The sequence below is a fragment of the Embiotoca jacksoni genome, unplaced genomic scaffold (assembly GCF_022577435.1).
Source record: "Embiotoca jacksoni isolate LCO1_2020_lvr unplaced genomic scaffold, fEmbJac1.0.p SCAF_2, whole genome shotgun sequence".
Taxonomy (NCBI): Eukaryota; Metazoa; Chordata; class Actinopteri; family Embiotocidae; genus Embiotoca; species Embiotoca jacksoni.
This window is the reverse complement of record NW_027185340.1, coordinates 1116705-1138557: the sequence shown is the minus strand read 5'-3', so window position 1 is coordinate 1138557 and position 21853 is coordinate 1116705. Positions and strand designations below refer to the sequence as shown.

The window sequence follows — 21853 nt, the reverse complement described above, 5'->3', positions numbered from 1 at the left end:
AGTGTTTCAGTCACATCACAATAGTCAGACTACATTTTAAAATGCATGTAATGTGTTTCCTTACGTGTCTGTGTAGCTGTCAGTCACAAGCAGCTGTGATTGACTGTTTCCCTCCTTCTATTACATTAAAGAAGAAGTAGACAAAATAAAGGACCTGATTTCAGTAGAAACCTGCCAGAGAGTTTATGATGAAACAAAATCATTGTGCTGAACTCACTTTGTCTTGACGTATGATTCATAGCCTTTAAGACTCAACTTCCAAATCAATAATAAAGCAGGGTCTTACAGCGAGCCCTGGTTTAGTACGCCACACTTTGATCAGGTCAGTTGAATTGTTCTTCTGTGGAGCACGTTAACACATATTTCCAGAATACTTTATTAATGTAAGTAATTAAGAAAGGAGCCTTGCTCTAGATCGAAGTTGCATGCTCAGTATTTAATTGTGAGCGATACTGTTTTTTAATTTTCTTTAAAGGCCACTTGTTTGCTGTGAACAAACACAGACATGATGTATTTTGTTGATATTGACAGGAACCCTGTAAGTTAAAGTGTTGTGGTTCAGCTCTGCTCTGCTAGTTAATGGAGGATATTTCTCTGGCAATCATCAACTTTTCTCTCAGACACATCCAGGGAAAATAGTTACGATGACAGGGACGATGACAGGGACGATGGCAGGGCCTTCCTGGTGATTATCTGGCTTTTCACAGCAAACCTTTGGACTTCAGCCAATAATGATTTACATATTTACATCTACAGATAACAATATTGACCACCGGTGCTTTTCCGACTGTGACGAGTTTACATGTCTAAAAAGATATCTGATCAAACAACAATTTGCTGCAATCTTGTGACCAACAGGTGAATTTAATTAGAAACAAAGACAAATCACCTGTTTGAAACTCACGTTTATATGCAGCCAGCGGTGTTTTAATAACGAGAACTCGGCACGCCACTTCCTGGTAACCAGAGGAAAGGCTTCCGATTGGTTCGGCCGTTGCCTAGATACCACGCAACAAACGCAGGCAAACGTACAACCGTGCACGCGGACTAGCGTTAGCTAACTGCAGTCAAAACCTTCTTCAACAACCGTTTACTTTCACATTAATTAGTTTTCTTTCATTAATAATGACTATATTGTATTTAAATGGCGTCGGTGGTTCAGTTCGGCCGTCGGAGAGGATCCAGTAAAAGCGCTGAGCTGAAGAAACCCAGCGAAGAGTTGACAAGTTGAGGCGCGTCATGGGTACGTTTAAAAGAAAACAGCGTCTCCTTATATTTATATTTTATTTTATATTTATATTTATATTTTATTTTATTTTATTTTATTTAGTCAAAACACATCAGAATAAGTTTTAAAAATTAACAATAAAAAAATAAAAATCTACTGTAGGCTAAAAAAAAAAAAAAAAAAAAGCCTCCAACTAAATTGTCTGCAGCACAAAATTAAAGATTGTTCATATTAGACTTTATTTCAGTTTATTAATCTAGACTTTAACTATTTAATCACACAAACGGACTGTGCACATTAAAGTTCCCCTAAAGATAATGTTTTTAGATAGATAGATAGATAATAGATAATAAATAGATAATAGATATATAGATAGATAATAGATAGATCGATAGATAATAGATAGATAATAGATAGATAGATAGATAATAGATAATAAATAGATAATAGATAGATAGATAGATAATAGATAATAAATAGATAATAGATATATAGATAGATAATAGATAGATCGATAGATAATAGATATATAGATAGATAGATAGATAGATAGATAGATAATAGATATATAGATAGATAGATAGATATATAGATAGATAGATAGATAGATAATAGATATATAATAGATATATAGATAGATAATAGATATATAGATAGATAATAGATATATAGATAGATAGATAGATAGATAGATAGATAATAGATATATAGATAGATAGATAGATATATAGATAGATAGATAGATAGATAATAGATAGATAGATAGATAGATAGATAGATAGATAGATAGATAGATAGATAGATAGATAATAGATAATAAATAGATAATAGATATATAGATAGATAATAGATAGATCGATAGATAATAGATAGATAGATAGATAGATAGATAGATAGATAGATAATAGATAGATAGATAGATAGATAGATAGATAGATAGATAATAGATAATAAATAGATAATAGATATATAGATAGATAATAGATAGATCGATAGATAGATAGATAGATAGATAAGAGATAGATAGATAGATAGATAGATAGATAGATAATAGATAATAGATAGATAGATAGATAGATAGATAGATATAGGTAGTTACTTTATTAATCCCAAAGGGGAAATTCTTTCGCTGCAGCATTTATAGATACAGGAAAGAAATAAAATAACAGTAAAAAATATTAAATATAAAAATTAACAGTATATACAATAAAATAGAATAAAATAAAATAGAATAATTAAATTAAAACTAACTAAACAATAGTGCAAAGTTTTATATATATTTAAACAACCAAGAAAAACAGACAACGGTTATTGTTGTGTGATGGATTTTGCCAACAATAACCAACAATAATAAGAGGTGAGTTATTGTATTATTGGTCTTATTGCAGTGACTAGTGTAGTCGTGATGTAGTGGTCAGTTTACAGGAAGGGATCTTTATGTCCTATTTTTTATTTTTTTATTATGTGTCAGCGGATGAAGCCATGAGAGCAATCCAGCCACCAGACCTACGACAAGTCGCCGTCTTAAGTAAGACACAGTGGCAACGGATTCAAGATGAACTGAACCAGGTTGATAAAGACAAAGAGAGTCGAAAACAGGCGGCGAAAGAGAGAGAGGCCCTCCACCTGCAGTCAAAGGAGGTGGTGAAGCAGTGGTCCAACACCATCACTGTAAGTCACCTGCAATCAGCCTTTCTCACATTTAATTCACTATCAAGAGCTGAATACACACACACACACACACACACACAAAGTCAAAAGGTTAATATACTGTGTGTGTGTCTATCACAGGGTCAAAGGGAAAAGAAACTAGAGGCAAAGAAGATCCGAGAGCAGATTGAAGAGGAGAAAAGGAAACAGGCTGATATAGAAGAGGCCAAATACAAGGAACAAAAGAGGAACGATACCATCGACAAAGCCAAAACTCAGCTGTACTATCAAACCGAACGAGTCAGAGGATTAAATGTTGGTATCGCTGCAACATCATTATGTACATAGTATATTACATTTTGGGATAACGAGTGATTACTGCTCCTTCCACAGAGTGCGCTCCAGCTGACGGAGGTGCTGAAGGAGAGGGAGGCTCAGATTGAACTCCAGCACAGAAAAAAGAGCGCCGCTATAGATGTGGAGAAAAAATTAATGGATATGATGAAGAGCAGAGAGGTTGAAGCCGAGAGTCGGGATCAGAAGAAGGAACTGCTGAAGAAGCTGGAGAGACAGGCTGTTACAGAAGACCTGGAAACCCAGTAAGACACGCAGCAGTTGTTGAAGACCGACCGTTGTCTTGTGGAACAACAGTCTGGTATAACAGTGCAGCCCTGCTCTTCCTTATGACTCCTTTTCTGCAGAATTAAGGAAAATGAGAAAGCCATAGAGCAACAGAAGCTGAAGAACAAGAAAGATGGAGAAGCAATCCAGCGGTTTCAAGATCTCCATCAGTTGGAGCAAAAAATGGAGTCCGAAAGAAAAGCAAATCAGAAGAGAGAGCTCATGCGCACTCACCTGGTACGGTCCCGTCAGCACAGGTGATCGAGTACGTGCAAACATGTGACATTTACTCGTGTTTTCTGTGTACTTCCAGAAGCATCTCCGCAACAGAGACCTGATCAGAGCGGCAGATGCACAAAAAGAGGAGGCTGAAGAGGAGCAGAGGAAACTCCATTTCACTGCCAGACAAAACATTCTGAAGTTACGGAAAGAAAAGGAAAAGGAGTTGTTCAGGTGAGACCCAGCAAAACAATGAATACGGTTAGGTGGATATGGATCGCCCCTCCGGCAGCTTCGGGACTCAGTTTATATGACCGGACTTACTTTATTCTTCAGAGAGGCCCAGAAGATCAGAGAGAGCATCATGGAAAAAATGGGAATCCCAGAGCGGAAGAAGGCGGTCGATGAGGAGCGCTGGATTGCGAAGGCCATCGCTGAGGGGGATGCAAAACGGCTGCAAAAGCAACGGGAGGATGAGAAGAAGAAGACCATAATGTTGAAGTTGATGGCTGCACACAGAGAGTTGATGGTAACATGCTGCATCTCACGACATTAAAAAAAAGACGTAACTAAAGCAGGAAACCTTTAAGACAGCTCTTCTGTCGTCTTCTACACTGTGGGTCCAAAAATGTTTAAGTTGGGTGAAATCAAGTTGTTGTTTTTTGCCATCTCATCAAACTGCGAGTAACTAAATGTTTTCAGAGCTGTAACAGAAACTGTGTTTCACCAGATACAAGAAAAGGAGCAGCAGGACAAAATGGAAAAGCAGAACAACCGAGACACACTGCAGGCCAAGAAAGACGCGGACAGAATATTTTCTGACAGACAACAACTGAAGGCGAAGAGAAACAGAGAAGAGGGAAAAAAATTACAAGAATTCCATGGAACACAAATGGTAATGTTAAAAATGTCCTTATCTAAAAAATGAACACTTTTGGTAAATGGAGAAATTATCAGCCTCGTCCTCTCGAGAGGAAACTCGTTTGACTTGCTTTTATCTAATCTTTCCAACGAAGGCCGAAAAAAATGCCAGATGTCGGAAGCAGAGAGACGAGGAACGCGAGTTTGAGGCGAAGTGCGCAGAACTCGATGCCGAAGAGGAAACGAAGTTTCGACAATATTCCCAGCAGGTCATCGACGAGGCGGCAGAAGGTCAGAGGCACATGTTTCCACTTCAAAAAGCAGCGAGGGAAGGCCTCCGGCGGAGCGGCGGAGTCCAGCCGAGCCAGCTCGTTCAGGAACACACTGGCGCCACAGATGTTAAAAAGCTCTACGAGGCCGCAGATATCCAGGAAGCAAAGAAGAGACTTGGGTTCCTGTGGTGATGGTTCGCTCTCAGCGGGGAAGGTTTGGCTGCAAGAACGTTTCCCTAAAAGTACGGTGTCATTTTCTTGTAGTACTATTCGGGAAAAGTTCATGTGATTGTGAATGCATTTAAAGAATATTAAAAACGATTGATGAAAATCGAGCCTTTTCATTCGTTCTCCAGATCAACGTGCACAAAACAGAATTCATACAAATGGCTTTTATGTTGTAATTCCAGCATGACACTTACATTTTGTCTTTCATAAAACAAAACCAGCTAACAAACGGGATTACAGTAATTGTTCTGCAATGTTAAAAAAAGAAAAAGAAAAAAGGTCATGGTTGTACATATTTTGTCAAACAATCAGAAATAAGCATGCAGGACATTTTGAGATTTCTTCATTTGAAATTAACGTGTTGGTGTGGGTGGAGCAACCAGTAAAATCTTTTTTTATTTCTTTCTCATTTTTCTAAAAAACAAACAGTCTGAAATCAGAGCTACTGTAAAGCCAAAATATAACTTACCAAATAATCAAAAACAACAAAAAAAACATCCTTCAATCCGACTTCTGATGGTCATTTCAAATTAAAATACCTGTTACTCTCTCAGCCCTAATGCAGCTCACCGTGAGGTGTAAAATCCTTTCCTCTAAACTGTTACAGCCTCAGCTAACCGTCAGTGTTGATGTAAAAATCCACAATCCCCATTTAATCCACAGTTCACCTGCAGCTCGCAGGATGCTACAGACTTTGTAATGGCATGTTTGAGTAGTTATATTCAATGTTAAGGGTTAGTTTTCCCCTTTCGGACTCAACTTTTCTCTTTTTAACAACGACTTCCATCTGTTGTAGTTTATTATCTGTATAAGTTGAACGTTTGAAGTGTATCTGACAGACCTGGCCTCTCCTGCTCTCCACCCCGACGGTCTCCTTGCCTACAACCAAAGCCTGCTCAGATATGATCGGTCAACACTACAAACAGAAACCAGAGGTTTCAGGTACGAGTCCTGCTGCCAACAGAGTCTGTATTGAAGTGCAGATATCTGTTCATAGAGATTTAGCTTCGGCAGAACTGGGATTGTTTGCAGTGAAGGAGTGACTCGGTCCCGTCGGAGGAGAGCTGCTGCTGCATACTACATGTTTCTGGGGTAAAGAGCCGAGACGTCGAGGTTCAGTCGCTGTCGGAGCTGGAGCTCGACTGATTCTTCTTGCTATCATTTCTATCTCGATCTTTTGTACTATCAGGTCTTCTGGCCGGGCTTCTTCTGTCTTTGGATCTGGAGGAACTTTTCTCTCTTCTTTTGGAAGCTGGGCTCCTCTGACTCTTCCTCTTGTCTCCTCCGTCGCTCTCCGAGCTGCTGCTCCGTCTTCTCCTCTGGCTGCCAGATTCTCGGTCTTTTCTACGAGAGGATCTATCTCTGCTGTGGTCTCTCCTGCTGCTCTTGCTTCTGGAGCGCCGGCCTCTGTGCGAGTCTCTGCTCTTATTTCTATCTGGAGTTCTTGTTCGCCGTTCCTTATCCCTGGATCGTCCTCGTCTCCTCGTCTCCCTCTCGCTGTTGTATCGTCTTTCCTGACTCCTGCTGCGTTCTCTGCCGCGCTCTTTGTCTTTGTCTCTCCTCTCTTCTTTATCTTTCGATGCTGCAGGTCCTCCTCTGTCTCTGTTTCTGCTACTTGATCTACGCTCATCTTTACCAGTTGCTCTTTCCTTGCTTCTTGACTTTGTCCTAGTCCTCTCACCATTTCTTCCTTTTGTGTCTTCTTTATTCTTTTTATCAGATTCATGACTCTTATTTTTATCTTTGCTGTGATCATTTTCTGACTCCTTTTCCTTCTTGTTCACATTTCTGTCTTTGCTCCTTGAGCGTCCTCTTTTGTCATCACTTTTGTGCTTGTGACTCTTATCTCTGCTTTTTGACCTTCTGCTCTTTTCTCTGCTTTTACTGCGGCTATGAGATTTATCTCTTTTCTTTGCCTTGTGTTTGCTATGTTTCTCATCCTTTTCTGCAGAGTCCTCGTCTTTGCTTTTAGACCTGTGAGACCGAGTTTTCTGATCTTTTTTACCCTCAGCTGTGGGTTCATGCTTTGTGCTGGAGGTCCGTCTCTCTCTTCGTGGAGGTTTAGCAGCATCCTCCTTATTCTCATTCATGTCACCTCTGTAAAAAACAGTGTAGAGTAAATAAACCGCACTTGACAAGTGACATCAGATAACATCATTCATTCAATAATGTAAACTAATATGTTTGTTTGTGACTTTGCCTCCTTTTTATTAAGATGCTCTTACCGGTCCCCTTTGATCCAGCGCTCTCCCGTGACGGCTCTCATCCTCTGACGCTGCATCTCCTGGCGCCAGTGAGGAGGAGTTTCACTCCTCCGAAAACGATCTCTAGACCTTGAACGAGAGCGAGACGGAGTCCGGTATCTCTGGATGGGACAAACAAAAATAATTGACTTCTTCAATACAGCTGTACACAAACAAACTGGACCCTAACACTGATAATTAGTAAAAAAAACAACAACAACAACAAATCTTACAAAACTACAATTAAACGATGAACAAAAAGTAACATCACAACAGGAATTATGGACGAGATTTTAGGGCACTTCCAGATTTTTTATGTGATTGCGCCCACAACCACGTCACACTAACTTTCCAATGGATAAAGTTTGTAAAGATAACTCTACTATGGAGTATTACTTCATGTTACTGCTACTATCGAGTGTGGAGAACCGAGTGTGAAAGCTGAGCGGAGCTGCACTCACCCTCGGACCCCTGCCTTTTATCTTCCTGCCGGATCGAGTCATCACGAGTCTTCTGTGATATGTTGACTGAGAATTATATGCAATTCCAGAACTGCAGAGAGAAAATAATGCATGAAAATGACCAGACAACAGCATTATGTGTGGATGTTGGTCGTACTGACTGTTCGTCAAACACACTAACTTCTCTCTCGGCCTCTCCGTTTTATTTCTCTGATCCTTTTCATCCTCCTCTTTTGGCTTCTGGACCGTCTGGGGACTTCTCCTCATGAGGAATCGATTCTCGGGGATGGGCGGGATTTCTTCAGGACGTACAGTAGACGTAACCAACTCCTCTTGTTCTTTCTCTTCAGTGCTTTCAGCTTCTGACCTGAAAAGATATCGTGGCTCAGAGTCGACTCTTTGTGCCGTTTACACGGCAGCAACTGAAAACGTGATAATAAATTGATTACTTTTTCTTTTCCGTCTTCTTCTGTTTCTTTTTCAGCTTTTTTGCCTTCTTCTTCTGCTTCTTCGACTCTTTCACTGATTCTTCGGAGTCCGAGGACGATTCTGAGGAGCTGGAGGAGTCACTGGAGCTGCTGCTGGAGCTGGAGGAGGCCCTCGCTTTCTTTTTTTCATCTTTCTTTGCTGCAAAAATGTAAATAGTGTTACATGCAGTGAGATGAAGTTCGAAACTCCTTTTGAATCACTGAAAATGCTCCACAAAAACAAACCTTTAGATTTTGGGACGAGCTCTCCACAGTTCAAAACTTTCACCTCGGTGTACGGTTTGCTGGTGGCATCTGTTTTCTGGTTCTCCATGGTTTGAACAACCTCTTGGCCGGAGATCACATGACCAAAAACCACATGGACACTGAGAAAATACACAGGAGAAGAAATTTAGATCTTTTATGTATATCGTGCATTGAGCACTATGCAATCAGTTTGAATTTAAAATGCAATGGAGCAGCACTTACCCATCCAGATGTGGTGAGGGTTTCGTTGTTCTGAAGAGTCGCCGAGAGCCATTGGGAAAAAAAAAAAAAGCATGTAAACATTCGTAAGTATGAAGAACGTCCGCTAATACAACATGAAATCAATAATATGGAGCAGCAGACCGCTTACATGAAAAACTGTGACCCGTTTGTATCTTTGCCCCTGTTGGCCATCGACAGCAGATACTCCTTGTTGTGTTTCACAGCAAAGCTTTCATCTGAGGGGAACAAGGAGAAGATGGCTGAAGCCAACGTCGGTTTGGACAACAACTGGCAGCTCTGATCGAGGCGTCTTTACCTTCAAAAAAGCCTCCGTAGATGGATTCGCCTCCTCGTCCGTTCCCTACGACGGAAAAAGACAAATGAAACGTGAGGGGCGGCTTCGATAAACAGATATGTGGCATTATAAAAATTCTGCTGCTCGCGAGTTATTTAACTGCATTTAGCTGATTAGATTTGTGGTTTGTTGATGCTTTCATAGATCAGACACCATCAAGGACGCTATTCAGACTCTGAGGAACTATGTCCTCACATGGCTTCAACTAAGAAGACGAAACCAAAACTAGAAACATCATTCACCAACGTTGTTAACTCACCTTCACTGAAGTCTCCTCCTTGAATCATGAAATCTTTTACAACTCGGTGGAAGAGGCATCCCTTGTAGTGCAGTGGTTTCAGAGTTCCTTTGCCCATACCTTTCTCACCTGCACAAAACAACAGTGACTCGTATTACCAAGTCGTTTCCCAAATTATGACGCCGAGTGGCGTCGACTCGGGGAGGAAATGTCGTCACCTGTGCAGAGGCATCTGAAGTTCTCACAGGTTTTGGGACAGATGTCTGCAAACAACTCCACCACAACTCTGCCGACTGACAGGAAACACCAGCGTCACCATAACGAACACGAACAACTTCATGAAGAGTATTAATACATCATTACAGGAGGTCACATCAGAGGTCACATCATTACAGGAGGTCACATCAGAGGTCACATCAGAGGTCACATCAATCATTTATAGTCCTGTATTATCCTGTTTCATGTATTAAATATCCACCCTGATTATATATCTTTACCTCCATCAAACAGCTTCACGCATAAAATGGACCATTAAACCCTCATGAAGCTCATGAACGTCAGACTGAGATGTTCCTCTGATGAAGATGAAGATTAGTGAGTGTTTCTGAGTTCAGGTGTTCTTACTGAGTACGTTACTGATCCCGATGTCCAGGAAGCAGCGCGGGCGCTGAACCTTGATCCCCATGATCCGGTTCAGATCACACACCTGGAGACAAAGACACACGAGGGTGAGCAGCAACGGAAGTGACCGGGTTCTAACGGAAGTGACCGGGTTCTAATGGAAATGACCGGGTTCTAACGGAAGTGACCGGGTTCTAACGGAAGTGACCGGGTTCTAACGGAAATGACCGGGTTCTAGCGTGAAGTGACCGGGTTCTAACGGAAGTGATCGGGTTCTAACGTGAAGTGACCGGGTTCTAACCTAAGTGATCGGGTTCTAACGGAAGTTACCGGGTTCTAACGTGAAGTGATCGGGTTCTAACGGAAGTGACCGGGTTCTAACGTGAAGTGACCGGGTTCTAACGGAAGTGATCGGGTTCTAACGGAAATGACCGGGTTCTAGCGTGAAGTGACCGGGTTCTAACGGAAGTGATCGGGTTCTAACGTGAAGTGACCGGGTTCTAACCTAAGTGATCGGGTTCTAACGTGAAGTAATCGGGTTCTAGCGGAAGTGATCGCGTTCTAACGTGAAGTGACCGGGTTCTAGCAGAAGTTACCGGGTTCTAACGTGAAGTTACCGAGTTCTAACGGAAGTGATCGGGTTCTAATGTGAAGTGATCGGGTTCTAACGGAAGTGATCGGGTTCTAACGTGAAGTGATCGGGTTCTAACGTGAAGTTACCGGGTTCTAACGGAAGTGATCGGGTTCTAACGTGAAGTGACCGGGTTCTAACGTGAAGTGACCGGGTTCTAGCGGAAGTGACCGGGTTCTAACGTGAAGTGACCGGGTTCTAGCGGAAGTGACCGGGTTCTAACGTGAAGTGATCGGGTTCTAACGGAAGTTACCGGGTTCTAACGTGAAGTGACCGGGTTCTAACGGAAGTTACCGGGTTCTAACGTGAAGTGATCGGGTTCTAACGGAAGTTACCGGGTTCTAACGGAAGTGATCGGGTTCTAACGTGAAGTGACCGGGTTCTAGCGGAAGTGACCGGGTTCTAACGTGAAGTGACCGGGTTCTAACGTGAAGTGATCGGGTTCTAACGGAAGTTACCGGGTTCTAACGGAAGTGACCGGGTTCTAACGTGAAGTGACCAGGTTCTAACGGAAGTGATCGGGTTCTAACGTGAAGTGATCGGGTTCTAACGGAAGTTACCGGGTTCTAACGGAAGTTAACGGGTTCTAACGTGAAGTTACCGGGTTCTAACGGAAGTTACCGGGTTCTAACGGAAGTTAACGGGTTCTAACGTGAAGTTACCGGGTTCTAACGGAAGTTAACGGGTTCTAACGTGAAGTGATCGGGTTCTAACGGAAGTTAACGGGTTCTAACGTGAAGTTACCGGGTTCCAACGTGAAGTGATCGGGTTCTAACGGAAGTTACCGGGTTCTAACGTGAAGTTACCGGGTTCCAACGTGAAGTGATCGAACATCAGATCGATCGGTCGACCGATCGGCTGCTTCACGTCACTCGCCGCGCACTTAAAAAGTCTCACGTGACCTGTTGAGTCGACAACCGGAGAAAACGTTTCGGTGCTTAAGAATCACGAAGGTCCACGTTTACACTCTCGTTCATCCGAGTTTTATTGTGACTCGTTGACGCGGTCAGCCTCGGTATCAGTCCCGGTATCGGTCCCGGTCCCGGTATCGGTCCGTCGGTCCCGGGCCTGGCGTTAGCATTAGCAGGGTCGTTAGCCACCGCCAGACAATGCGGAGGGATTTCACGACATAACGAGACCCAGCTCAGTTCAAACATCGCGGCTCCACAGTTAAATCAGCCGGAATGTGAAACACGTCACCTGGAGAATGAACGCTATCAGTCCATGCAGCCAGCAGATCCTCAGCGACGACGAGCATGAAGTTTCATTCACTGTTGAGATGAATGTTTTCCAAAGATGGCGCGGCGGGAACGTCAATCAAGAGCCGCGCGGCAGTTAGAGCTGCGGGTTAATGTGCCCCGAGTCTTACCTGCCAGGGACGACCAGGCGCTGCGGGTTAATGTGCCCCGAGTCTTACCTGCCAGGGACGACCAGGCGCTGCGGGTTAATGTGCCCCGAGTCTTACCTGCCAGGGACGACCAGGCGCTGCGGGTTAATGTGCCCCGAGTCTTACCTGCCAGGGACGACCAGGCGCTGCGGGTTAATGTGCCCCGAGTCTTACCTGCTAGGGATGACCAGGCGCTGCGGGTTAATGTGCCCCGAGTCTTACCTGCCAGGGACGACCACATTTCGTGTTATTCTTTCGTTTCAGTTGGTTGGGAATAGTCGCCCCGTTTGGTCGTGATGTGTAACGTCATGTGTCAACCCTGAACAGGATTTAGACCCTCGGACCGGTACCGAAAGTTCACCATGCAAGTCACGACACCGGGAAAAGAGCCGCCGCCTGACAGACCGTACCCGGGTTTAAAACAACCCGCTGCTACAACATGTCACATGCTACGGAAGTGGAACTTCGTAGCACACATGCGAGGTAATTTAGACTTTGAACGGATTTAATGAGCTTATTCTCTTTATATTTATATTTAGTGCTTAAATCTTTATAATATGCAGAAATAGAGCCGACAGTGCAGTTAGCAGCGGCAGTCCGAGACGGTCAGTGGTTTGATGTTTGTTTCTGTAGACACGTGAACGAGCTGGTGGTCAGTGGAGGGAAGTCACGTGTCCTCTGGACGGGTCTGTGTCTGTCCTCTTCGACTGACAGCTGAGGACAGCGTGTCCCACCGAGCTGCGTTCATTGTGTCGGTGTTTGAGTTTGAATCAGAGGAGCTCCAAACACCGACGCTGATTCTGGTCGGACTCTTTCTGTCAGTTCCCTTTGAGGTCACCTGACGTCACCTGAGGTCACCTGACGTCACCATGAAGACCTCAGCCCACCGCTGAACCCGGTCCCAGGTCCGTGACCATGTTCCGGCTCCGGGGCTTGAGCTCGAGCCTCCGCAGGCTCCTCCACGGGGGGTCCGTGAGCAGAGACCGGGTCCTGGAGCGGCTGCGGGTTTGCTCTGCAGAGGACGAAGTGTTTGACGTGGTGGGCAAGAACAGGGCGAAGCTCGCCGTGGAGCACGTGGACTGCGCTGTCGGGATGTTGTGGCAGTTTCAGAAAGAGAAACCTCAGCAGCTCAGGACGGTGGAGCTCACCAGGACTCACCCACAGTTCCTCACTCTCCAGGTTTTGGCAGAAAACAAAATTGCTCTGATGGATGATTTCGTGTTGGTCGACATGCTCTACGCTTTCCTCAGGTACATCAAGGTGTGTTAACGACCACGTGTTTGAATCATACAGTTGTTGTGGTAAACATGTTGTTGTTGTTGTTCCTCTCAGGCTGAATGTGGAGACTCACGACTCTCTGGTTCAACAGCTGGTTTCTGAAGCCTGGCTAAGAATCGACCGGTAGGAAACTATGAATTCAGTTTATTTTGCGTTAAAGAGTTGATTAAATCAAGGTATAATGTTGTCCGGATCTTAAAGGTGTGATGCCTTCTGCAAAACAAAAACATTAGATTTAACAATAATTTAACAGAACGTAATCAGGAGCTCTTCACATTACAGAAGCTGGAACCAGAGTGTGTTTGGTGTTTTTATGCTTGATGATAAATTGGTTTGAATATATTTGTTTGATGAATGATCTCATTTAAAAACGTAACAATCTTTTACACAAACACAACTTCTTTTTTCGCAGGTTGCCAATGAGGTCTTTATCCAAGTTTGCCGTCTGTTTAAATGATCAGCACCTCCAGCACAGTCGCCTGATGGGCCACATCACCGGCATCGTGGACGAGAGGCTGCTGTCTATCGACGACGCCAGGTCGGTCGCGGCACACGTGTGTTTTTTAATGGAAGTATTTCGAGTTCGCTCTCTGACGCTGTTTTTCCAGGATCCTCACCGCTCTGATGATCAGCGTGTCGTCTCTCGTGTCTCCTCGGTTACGGGACGCTCTCGTCCGCCGAGCGGATCATCTGCTGCGCACCGTGGACCCTTCAAATCATAACATCCCCAGAAGAATGGTGCAGTTCCTGCGCAACAGCAAGTACGTCCACCGACCGCTGCTGGAGAAGTGCAACGAGATCTTCTTGCGCAACATTCCCCGACTGGACGCCGAGAACATCAGCATCATCTTGGGGCTGTATCAGTCCCTGCAGTTCAACAACTGTGACTTCAGGCTGGCCGCGAAACAAAGGCTGACCGAGCTGATTGATTCGAGCTCGGATCCTTTCTCCTTCACGAAGCTGTTTGTGGCTCTGGCTCCGATGGCCAATCAGGACGTCAGAGATGGGTCGGTATCGTATCTGTGGAGCGACACACGAGCGGAAGTCTTCGGTGTTTACAGCTGGTCTCCTGTGGCTTCGTTCCTCTCAGGTTGGAGAACACCGCCCTCCTGCTGGCGGATGAGTTCAATGCACAGCAGGCTCTGGCTGTCGCTGGAGCTCTCGAAGAGATTCAGAGCAGGAACGTGAGCTTACTGAACAAGTGAGTTATTGTCGCTGCCGTCCAGCAGCTACACAGCTTCAACAGTAGAGACAATATATTGGCCAAAATCATCTTTTTGCAAATAGCTCTGTATTATCACACGTCAGCTGAAAAGTAATATTTCACATTTTGAGGTTGAAAGTTTACTTTTGAGCTCAGAAACTGCAGTTGACAAAATCTCACCATAAAGTCTGTTCATTTAAAAACAATAACGGGTCAGATCTTGTGCACATTTCTTGGACATTCACATTTTAAGACCCCTTCCAGTGAAAATCAAGTTTTCAAACTTGTTCCTGTGTCCATGTGGTGTTTTTTATACGCCAGAAGACATATCATGAGCAAACTAAGCAATCAACACCAGTGACGGTTTTAAAGAGACGGCTGGGGGAGACTTTTCATTTCATTGTGCTCAAGCAGAGGAGAGGTGGGTCGTAGAGTCAGGGACTATTTATATATTCACACATCCCAACGTACTAATTCAAGGGAAATGTCTCAAGTCACACCTAAGACACTTTATGTCCTTTATAGGATTTTATTTCTCAGAAAAAACCTGTTAAATATGTCATTTTAATCACTGGGATGAGTTTAAGGTGTTTAATTAATGCCTTTAAGGAATCCTAATCAGAATGCTGTGTGATTATATACTTTCATGTAACACTTGTTTATTGAACTATCTGCTAACTATTATTTAAAATGTTATTAAATCATTTTCCAGAATTGCATTGGTGATCCAGAGGAACCTCCCCGTCTACAGGTCTGTGGAGGTGGCCAGAATCACCCAAGCCCTCTTTCTGTTGCAGTATCAGAACCCCGAACTCTTTACTAAACTAAGAAACACGTTGGTCAAGTAAGTGTTCATTCAAAGAGCAATGTTTGCTTCATAATTAGATCCAATAAGAAGTAAACTGATAACAATTTCTCTTGCAGCTTTTTGCAGCACAGTTTCTTCCCCTATGAAGTGACAATGCTGACCCGTGTGCTGTCCACGCTGCCGAGCCCACGTCTGGACGAGGGCGTGGTGGCGCGGTTGGATGCGGTGGTGGCGCAGTGCAATCTCAACGAGCTCAACACCATTTCTTTCGCCGTGGCCAAGTGGGTGCGCAACGATCCGTCCTACCGCCACAACACTCACAGCAAGTACGTCCGCCTGCTGCAGGCGCTGAACCGCTGCGGCCACGAGAGGCTGAAAACGGCCAACCGGCTGGACCTGGTGCTGGAGGAGCTCAAGTACATCTCGGGGGAGTGGTTTGAAGAGATGCTGCTCGAAGAGACCATGGTCACGCTGCAGAGGATGATGGACCAAATAAGTTGGACCAATGTGCCGGAGTTGGCCTTCTTCCTAACCCGAATAAATCACCTGTGTCCTCCTCTGATGGATCGAATCACCAGTGTGACCATTGAACACATTGACAAGGTGCTTCAAGAGACATGACATCAACACGCTTGGTCTGGAATAACTACATCCATATTAACTGTATTCTTCCTGTCTCATTTTTAAGATCCACTATTCAGCAACATATGCCACCCTGTTACCCTTTTCTGTCCTGAACTACGATCCTGTACAAGCAGACCAGTTGTACGACGCTTGTATTAAGCGCTTCACTCCTCATATCAGTAAGTGAATAATCCCGTTCCAGATTTCTTGTGCTTATTTTCAGCTTGCACTCACACTTTTTTTTCAATATATTTTAGGCTCCTTTGACCCTCATCTGCTCGTCCTCCTGGCATACTCTTTGGCAGTAGCTGACTGTTTTCCTGAAGAACTCATCAGAGAAATCTTCAGCATAGACTTTCTGGGAAAGCTGGACTCCCAACTAGAAAGTATGTCTCCAGCTGGTTTAAACTCATGATACAAACACTTGTCCTTGTGCATCTTTGGCTTTGCTGTATATCCAGGTGTGTTCACCTGGACTAAGCTACCTGTTCATATGATTTCCTCCAGCCCTACCTGATGCCCTCAACATGCGGACACGGCAGCGCCTCATGGAGCTCAATCGGGCCGTGTGTCTGGAGTGTCCCGAGTTCCAGGTTCCATGGTTTCATGAGCGCTACTGCCAGCAGTTGCAAAGGAAAGGTGAGAAGATGCACGTATGATTTTCTGGTTTAGTTGCGGTTTGAAGTTGAATTTCATACTTAAAATACTGTTTTCAGTTCAGTTTGAAATTCATACAACTTTTTTTTTTTTTTTTTTTTTTTTTCTCCAGGGAATGGACATGTCAGTCCTGTCCAACAGCAAATCCACAAAATGCTTGGTGAAGTTCTTGGAGGCATTAACTTTGTCCAAGTAGCAGTTTATACTCCATATCATTACACCATAGGTGAGTAATACAGTGGGTGCATATATACACCTATTCTCTTCTGAAAAAGGTTTTGTCCCTGAGGATGATAGCTTCTTTTATAATCAGTAATTCCTGTACTTGCAATGTAAGAAGTCAGTTTTTAACTCCTAACCAGAAGCTTTGTTTACATTCCCAATATATTTCTTTTCAATTAACACACAAGAGGCTCTTCCAGCCTGGAGTACTCTCAGGAAATTCTTCTCAGGGAGAAAGACTTCGCGCTCCACGGGACACTAAAGCATTACATTTCATTAGTTACTTTTTACGTGGTATTGTTCTTTGTCTTTTCAGACTTTGAATGCAAACTGGACAAACACTTGCGTCCGCTGCCTTACAGCGAGCCGAGCACACTGCAGATCTCAGACCGAGGAAAAGTTCTCTGGGATACGAGCTCGGCCGAACACAACAGGGATGAGCTGCCACCTGGAGCTCAGCGGTAAAGATATAACGTACACATCGAGTACAGCCTGAATATTAAAACTGATTAAGAAGATGACTCAGAAATGGAATATGCATGAACTTCTGTTTTTACTTCTTTTTTTTTTTTCAGTGTCGCTGTGGACTTTCTTGATTCAAAGTCCTTCTGCAAAAATTCCCATCACATGAAAGGAGAAGCCCAGATGAGAAAAAGACACCTTGAAATTCTGGGATTTCGTGTTATTCAGGTGAGAAAACATCATTCAGCACAATATTGAATGTGGTTTTGTAATTGTTTTAGATTAAATCAGTGAAACACTTGGTGTTGTCTGTGTTTACAGATCCCTCACTTTGAATGGAACTCTATGGAGCTTTCAACACATGATGCCTGGAAGGAATATCTAAAGAAGAAAATACTCCGATAACCCTCCTCTTATTTATCGAACCATGAAGATGTTACACTCAGCACTGAACTCTTAGCCTGGTTTAAAAGATAGTTTTGTCTTTATAATTCAAGTGTGCTAATATTGTGAAAATATGTGAAGTGCTTCTTATTTTTCTTATAGTCTAAATTTGGCATGAATCTACCTCATTCATGTTAAGAGAGACTGCATATCATGTGCTTTTGTATTAAATAATTTTTTTTTAAAATAAAATGTATATCTTTATTTTCTATTGTGTGCATGTCTAACATTAATGTTCTGTTGTCAGCGAGGAGATCAGTGGAGTAAATTCATGTTTTCTTGCAGTATATTTAGTATTTTTTTTAAAGATAATCATCAGAACAGCAGCGTTATGGCATCATAAGGTATTATTTACATTTGCAGATATTGTACTGCAGTCAGAAGTGTGGTTTAGATAGTAAAGCTTTTTTTTTTTTACATCAGATAAAAACACAGGGCTTCAGGTCTTCAGGAATAAACTTCATTATTTTATAAGCTGTGTTAAAAACACCAAAATGGCTAAAATGTCAATTAGTCACAGTAAATCTATGGGTGGTAATATTTTAAAACTATGAATATTAAGAAGTGGGGTGGTGGGGAATTCTCCGTTGTAACGGCAATTTTTCAATTTGATGAATTGAGTAAAAAAAGACATTAAAAACTACAATTTATTGAAACTAAGATTTAACAGAGGAGGCAAAGGGGATGTGTCTGATATGTTGACATGAGAACAACAATGAGCTGCTGACTAACAGCAGGTACGTTTCCTTCTCCGTCCTGCAGCAGTGACGTCAGCTGTCGTTACAGTTTTGGCATTTTGGCTGCACTCAGACGCAAAGACACACAAGAGGCTCCGGCTGCGTAACGCATCTCTCGGATCATTCCTGTCCACTGCTTCGTCTCATCTTCATACCTGGTGAGTACACGGTTAAAAGTAAGAGGGACACTTTTATTAGGAAACACAATGTTGATATGTAAAAGAATATATATATATATACTAAAATACATCACTCAAAACAAAAATGAAAACGTACTGCCAGATGTCGATGACTTCATTCGGCACACACTCCTTGTTCTCGTTCTCCACCATGGCGAAGCCTCCCACGGCGTACAGCACTCCTCCACAGCTCACCAGGTTCATTGAACTCCTCTCTTGGGGAAACTCTGTGAACGGTGACCACCTGCAACGAGGTGCACTCGGATGAATCAACGCCATCCCGCCGAGCTTTTGTTTTCCTGCCTTAAAAATCTATTTCAAAATTAACTATTCATGTTTTTAGTTTATAATATTAGTTTGAACACGGTGCTTCCCAAGTACATATGAAGGTGATCACGGTTACAAAAATGTGAAATGATGCCTTTTCTATTATCTTTGCTTTGACATGGGATACTTTCATCTCTTTATAAAATCTTTATAATGAAGCAATTTATAAACAGAACTCCTGTTGAGGCCTGACCTGTGAGGAGTTGTGCAACCCAAAAATGTTGGGAACCACATATTTAAAATGGAAAAATATAGACAAAAAAAGCTCTAACTACTCACACTTGACTGAATTCCATTGGAAACAAGTCATATTTAAAACTTAAAATATGGAAACTTATCCTATTTATAACCTTATTATTTGTTTCGTGTGACATAATGTCTCTTAAAAAGTCAAGAGTTAAAACACATCCTTCAGTTTGATAAGATCAACACATACTTGTTGGTTCCAAAGTCGTACGCTTCACATGCGGCCGTCAGGCCGTCTTCGTTGGCTCCCCCGGCAACAATCATCCTCCCTTTGTGGATAACGGCCCCAAACATCGACCTCGCTGTCTTCATGGAAGCCACCTCCTTCCACTCTGACCTCTTGTGGTTGTATGCAAACATCTTATTGGTCGCTTTACTTCACCAGAGACAGAAAGATTTCCAGGAAGAGTTAATAAAAGGTGAAAATCATCATTTGACTTCATGTTAAATGTTTTGGTGTTGCGACCTCACTTGTCATCTGTTTTCCCTCCGATACAGTAGACCAGCCCTTTCTCAGAGACCACACAGTGGCCGTGCACTTTCAAGGGCAACTTTTTTGCTTCTGTCCACTTCATTTTTCTACGAGGGCAGATCAAGTAACAGAACGTGTTCAGCTCGCAGTAAGAATCCACAGAATAAGCATTTAAACGGTTAATGCATTGAACTTACTCCGTGTCATAACACATAACGGTGTCATGAGACTCATTGGCTTCTAAATCTTTTCCTGCTACGGCAAAGATGAGATTTTCAAATTCGCCCATAGCAAAGAGACACCTCGGGGAAGGCATGGGTGGCAGAGCGGTCCATTCAGCAGCCAGGCTGTCCAACTGAAAACAATATTTTAAGATTTTAAGAACGAAGTGAAGGATTTCACCTCATTACTTTAATAGAAATCAAACAAGGCGTCTCTACCTGGTAGAAGTAACACTGCAGAGGGTTTTCTTTGTCCTCCTCATCTACAAACAGTCCTCCCAACACATACAGCTTGTTCTTCTTGGATGTCAGACTGACGTGGTTTCGGGGGATTTGTTCAGCCATTGCTGCGAGAAAACATTCATTCTCCTGGACGTCGTAGGCCACGGCGGCCTTGTCACTAATCATCAGAACCATGTCCTTGGCAAACATGCCGTATCTGCGGTTATTATTCAGGTAGCCAGCCAGCTCGCTCTCCTCTCCTTCCTCATCATCTGGTCCCTTTTTCTTCTCGGGAAGCTTCCCCGCGAAGGCCTCCTTGATGGCTTTGATTTTTTTCAGAAGCTCAGGATCGGCCTTGATGAGGTCATCGTTCTCCACTTTTTCCTTGAAGTACTTCTCCGGCAGCAAACGGAAACGAATGCAATCAAAGGCCTCGGACAAAGATTTCACACGCTTGTCTTTGTCTTTCCTGATCCACTTCATGACACACTCAAACACTAACTCCTCTTTTTCTACATTTAATGCATCTGCTCCAATGATAGCGAAGAGTTCAGGTGGACCGAGCTCTAAGAAATCCTCGTCCTTGGCTACGGTCTCAAAGCGATCTGCGATGTAGTCTCGAGCTGCGATAGCCAGCCGGGAGCAGTTCAGCATCAGTCCAAGCCTGTAGAAGGCGAGGCAGCTTTTCACTGACAGCATCTTCAGGAGATAATTCACACAAACTGTGAACACTGAGGGGATCTGGAAGCGGTTGGCGACAGCCAAAATATCCTGCACATTGTTGTCGTTGATGTCGATCTCTGCTGAGTACATGTAATTCACCGTCACCTCCATGACGTCGGGGTCCAGATCCTCCAGAACGACCTCCTTCCTGTCAACCTCTTTGCCATCGTCTGAGAAGAAGAGCTCCCGGAAATAAGGACTGCATGCTGCCAGGATGAGCTGATGGCAGGGGATGCTTCTGTCTCCCACCTTCAGGATGCAGTCGATTAACTTATTCTCATTCAGGAGCTCTTTGAGTCCGTCCTGCAGCAGAGTGCTCTGAAACAGACGCAGATCTTCCCTCAAGCCTTGCGGATCCATTCTTTTAGGAGAGGAAGCGGACGGACGTAAAGCAGTTCACGACCGACTGTCCCGGCTGCCGAAGACAGAGAACTATAGGCAGCCAGGTCCGAAGCCACTTCAATATAACTGTGCCCCCTCTAAATTTAGCCAACCATCCCATCCAGGAAGAATTCAGGTTGGCCAATACGGAGAGCTCACACAGCTGTCGTAGAGTAAAAACAACTGTGGAGCCTTGTCACCGCGGTGATTTGTTCTGACATTCTTGTTCAGCCACACAGAAATAACACGATCTTTTAATTTTATTCACTCTAGTCCCGACACCAGGGTTCAAAATATAGATTATACAGCAAAAAGACTCACTTTAAAACCCCATTCTAGGACCACTTGTTCCAGTGCTCTGACTTTGTGTTTTCTATGGCCGGCGTCGACTGCAGCTGTGGAGTGAGTCACGGTTCACTGATAGTAATGACCACTTCACGACTGTGTGGTTCAGTGTTTGTGTGAGCCGTCCACCGGGGGAGTTACCTAACATGCAGACGGGGTCAGTGAGCAGCTGCTGCCACAGGAGGTGACAGCTTGCCCTCTTTTAACTTTTTAATAATACTTGTGCATCTTTGTATTTAGCTACACATCACTGTGTACCTTCCACATACAGTACAAATGAGTTGTGTATGAGATAACGGTGCAAACCTACTGAATCCATCTGACCAATGT

General features: G+C 43.5%; 4 protein-coding genes across 5 annotated transcripts; 2 read left to right on the top strand and 2 right to left on the bottom strand.

Annotated features, from left to right (window-relative positions):
* Positions 1-946: 946 nt before the first annotated feature.
* On the top strand, positions 947-5194 carry cfap210 (cilia and flagella associated protein 210). The gene is made up of 9 exons (XM_069153783.1): positions 947-1243; positions 2700-2899; positions 3020-3193; positions 3272-3477; positions 3580-3736; positions 3813-3952; positions 4055-4247; positions 4449-4613; positions 4735-5194. The coding sequence occupies exons 1-9, from the start codon at positions 1240-1242 to the stop codon at positions 5041-5043; spliced, it is 1548 nt and encodes a 515-aa protein (XP_069009884.1). The 5' UTR covers positions 947-1239; the 3' UTR covers positions 5044-5194.
* Positions 5195-5228: 34 nt separating this feature from the next.
* ppig (peptidylprolyl isomerase G (cyclophilin G)) lies at positions 5229-11902 on the bottom strand. Its single transcript, XM_069153781.1, has 13 exons — positions 11785-11902; positions 9957-10038; positions 9551-9625; positions 9354-9461; positions 9056-9100; positions 8888-8975; positions 8740-8769; positions 8497-8636; positions 8233-8410; positions 7965-8150; positions 7784-7874; positions 7305-7444; positions 5229-7176 (listed from the first exon to the last, which is right to left on the bottom strand). The coding sequence occupies exons 2-13, from the start codon at positions 10015-10017 to the stop codon at positions 6195-6197; spliced, it is 2124 nt and encodes a 707-aa protein (XP_069009882.1). The 5' UTR covers positions 10018-10038; positions 11785-11902; the 3' UTR covers positions 5229-6194.
* Positions 11903-12274: 372 nt separating this feature from the next.
* Positions 12275-17868, top strand: fastkd1 (FAST kinase domains 1). 2 transcript variants are annotated; one of them, XM_069153779.1, is made up of 15 exons: positions 12275-12454; positions 12605-13221; positions 13304-13372; positions 13662-13787; positions 13858-14256; positions 14340-14450; positions 15166-15297; positions 15378-15864; positions 15950-16064; positions 16143-16271; positions 16393-16524; positions 16655-16768; positions 17081-17225; positions 17340-17454; positions 17548-17868. In XM_069153779.1, the coding sequence occupies exons 2-15, from the start codon at positions 12887-12889 to the stop codon at positions 17629-17631; spliced, it is 2493 nt and encodes an 830-aa protein (XP_069009880.1). In that variant the 5' UTR covers positions 12275-12454; positions 12605-12886; the 3' UTR covers positions 17632-17868. The 2 variants fall into 2 exon arrangements, with proteins under 2 accessions (XP_069009880.1, XP_069009881.1); XM_069153780.1 differs by having other exon boundaries at positions 12433-12454; positions 12794-13221.
* A 431-nt stretch (positions 17869-18299) lies between these two features.
* On the bottom strand, positions 18300-21792 carry klhl41a (kelch-like family member 41a). The gene is made up of 6 exons (XM_069153777.1): positions 20072-21792; positions 19829-19986; positions 19631-19738; positions 19350-19535; positions 18684-18830; positions 18300-18562 (listed from the first exon to the last, which is right to left on the bottom strand). Exons 1-6 carry the CDS (start codon positions 21155-21157, stop codon positions 18451-18453), a joined length of 1797 nt encoding a protein of 598 aa, XP_069009878.1. The 5' UTR covers positions 21158-21792; the 3' UTR covers positions 18300-18450.
* Between the last annotated feature and the right edge of the window lie 61 nt (positions 21793-21853).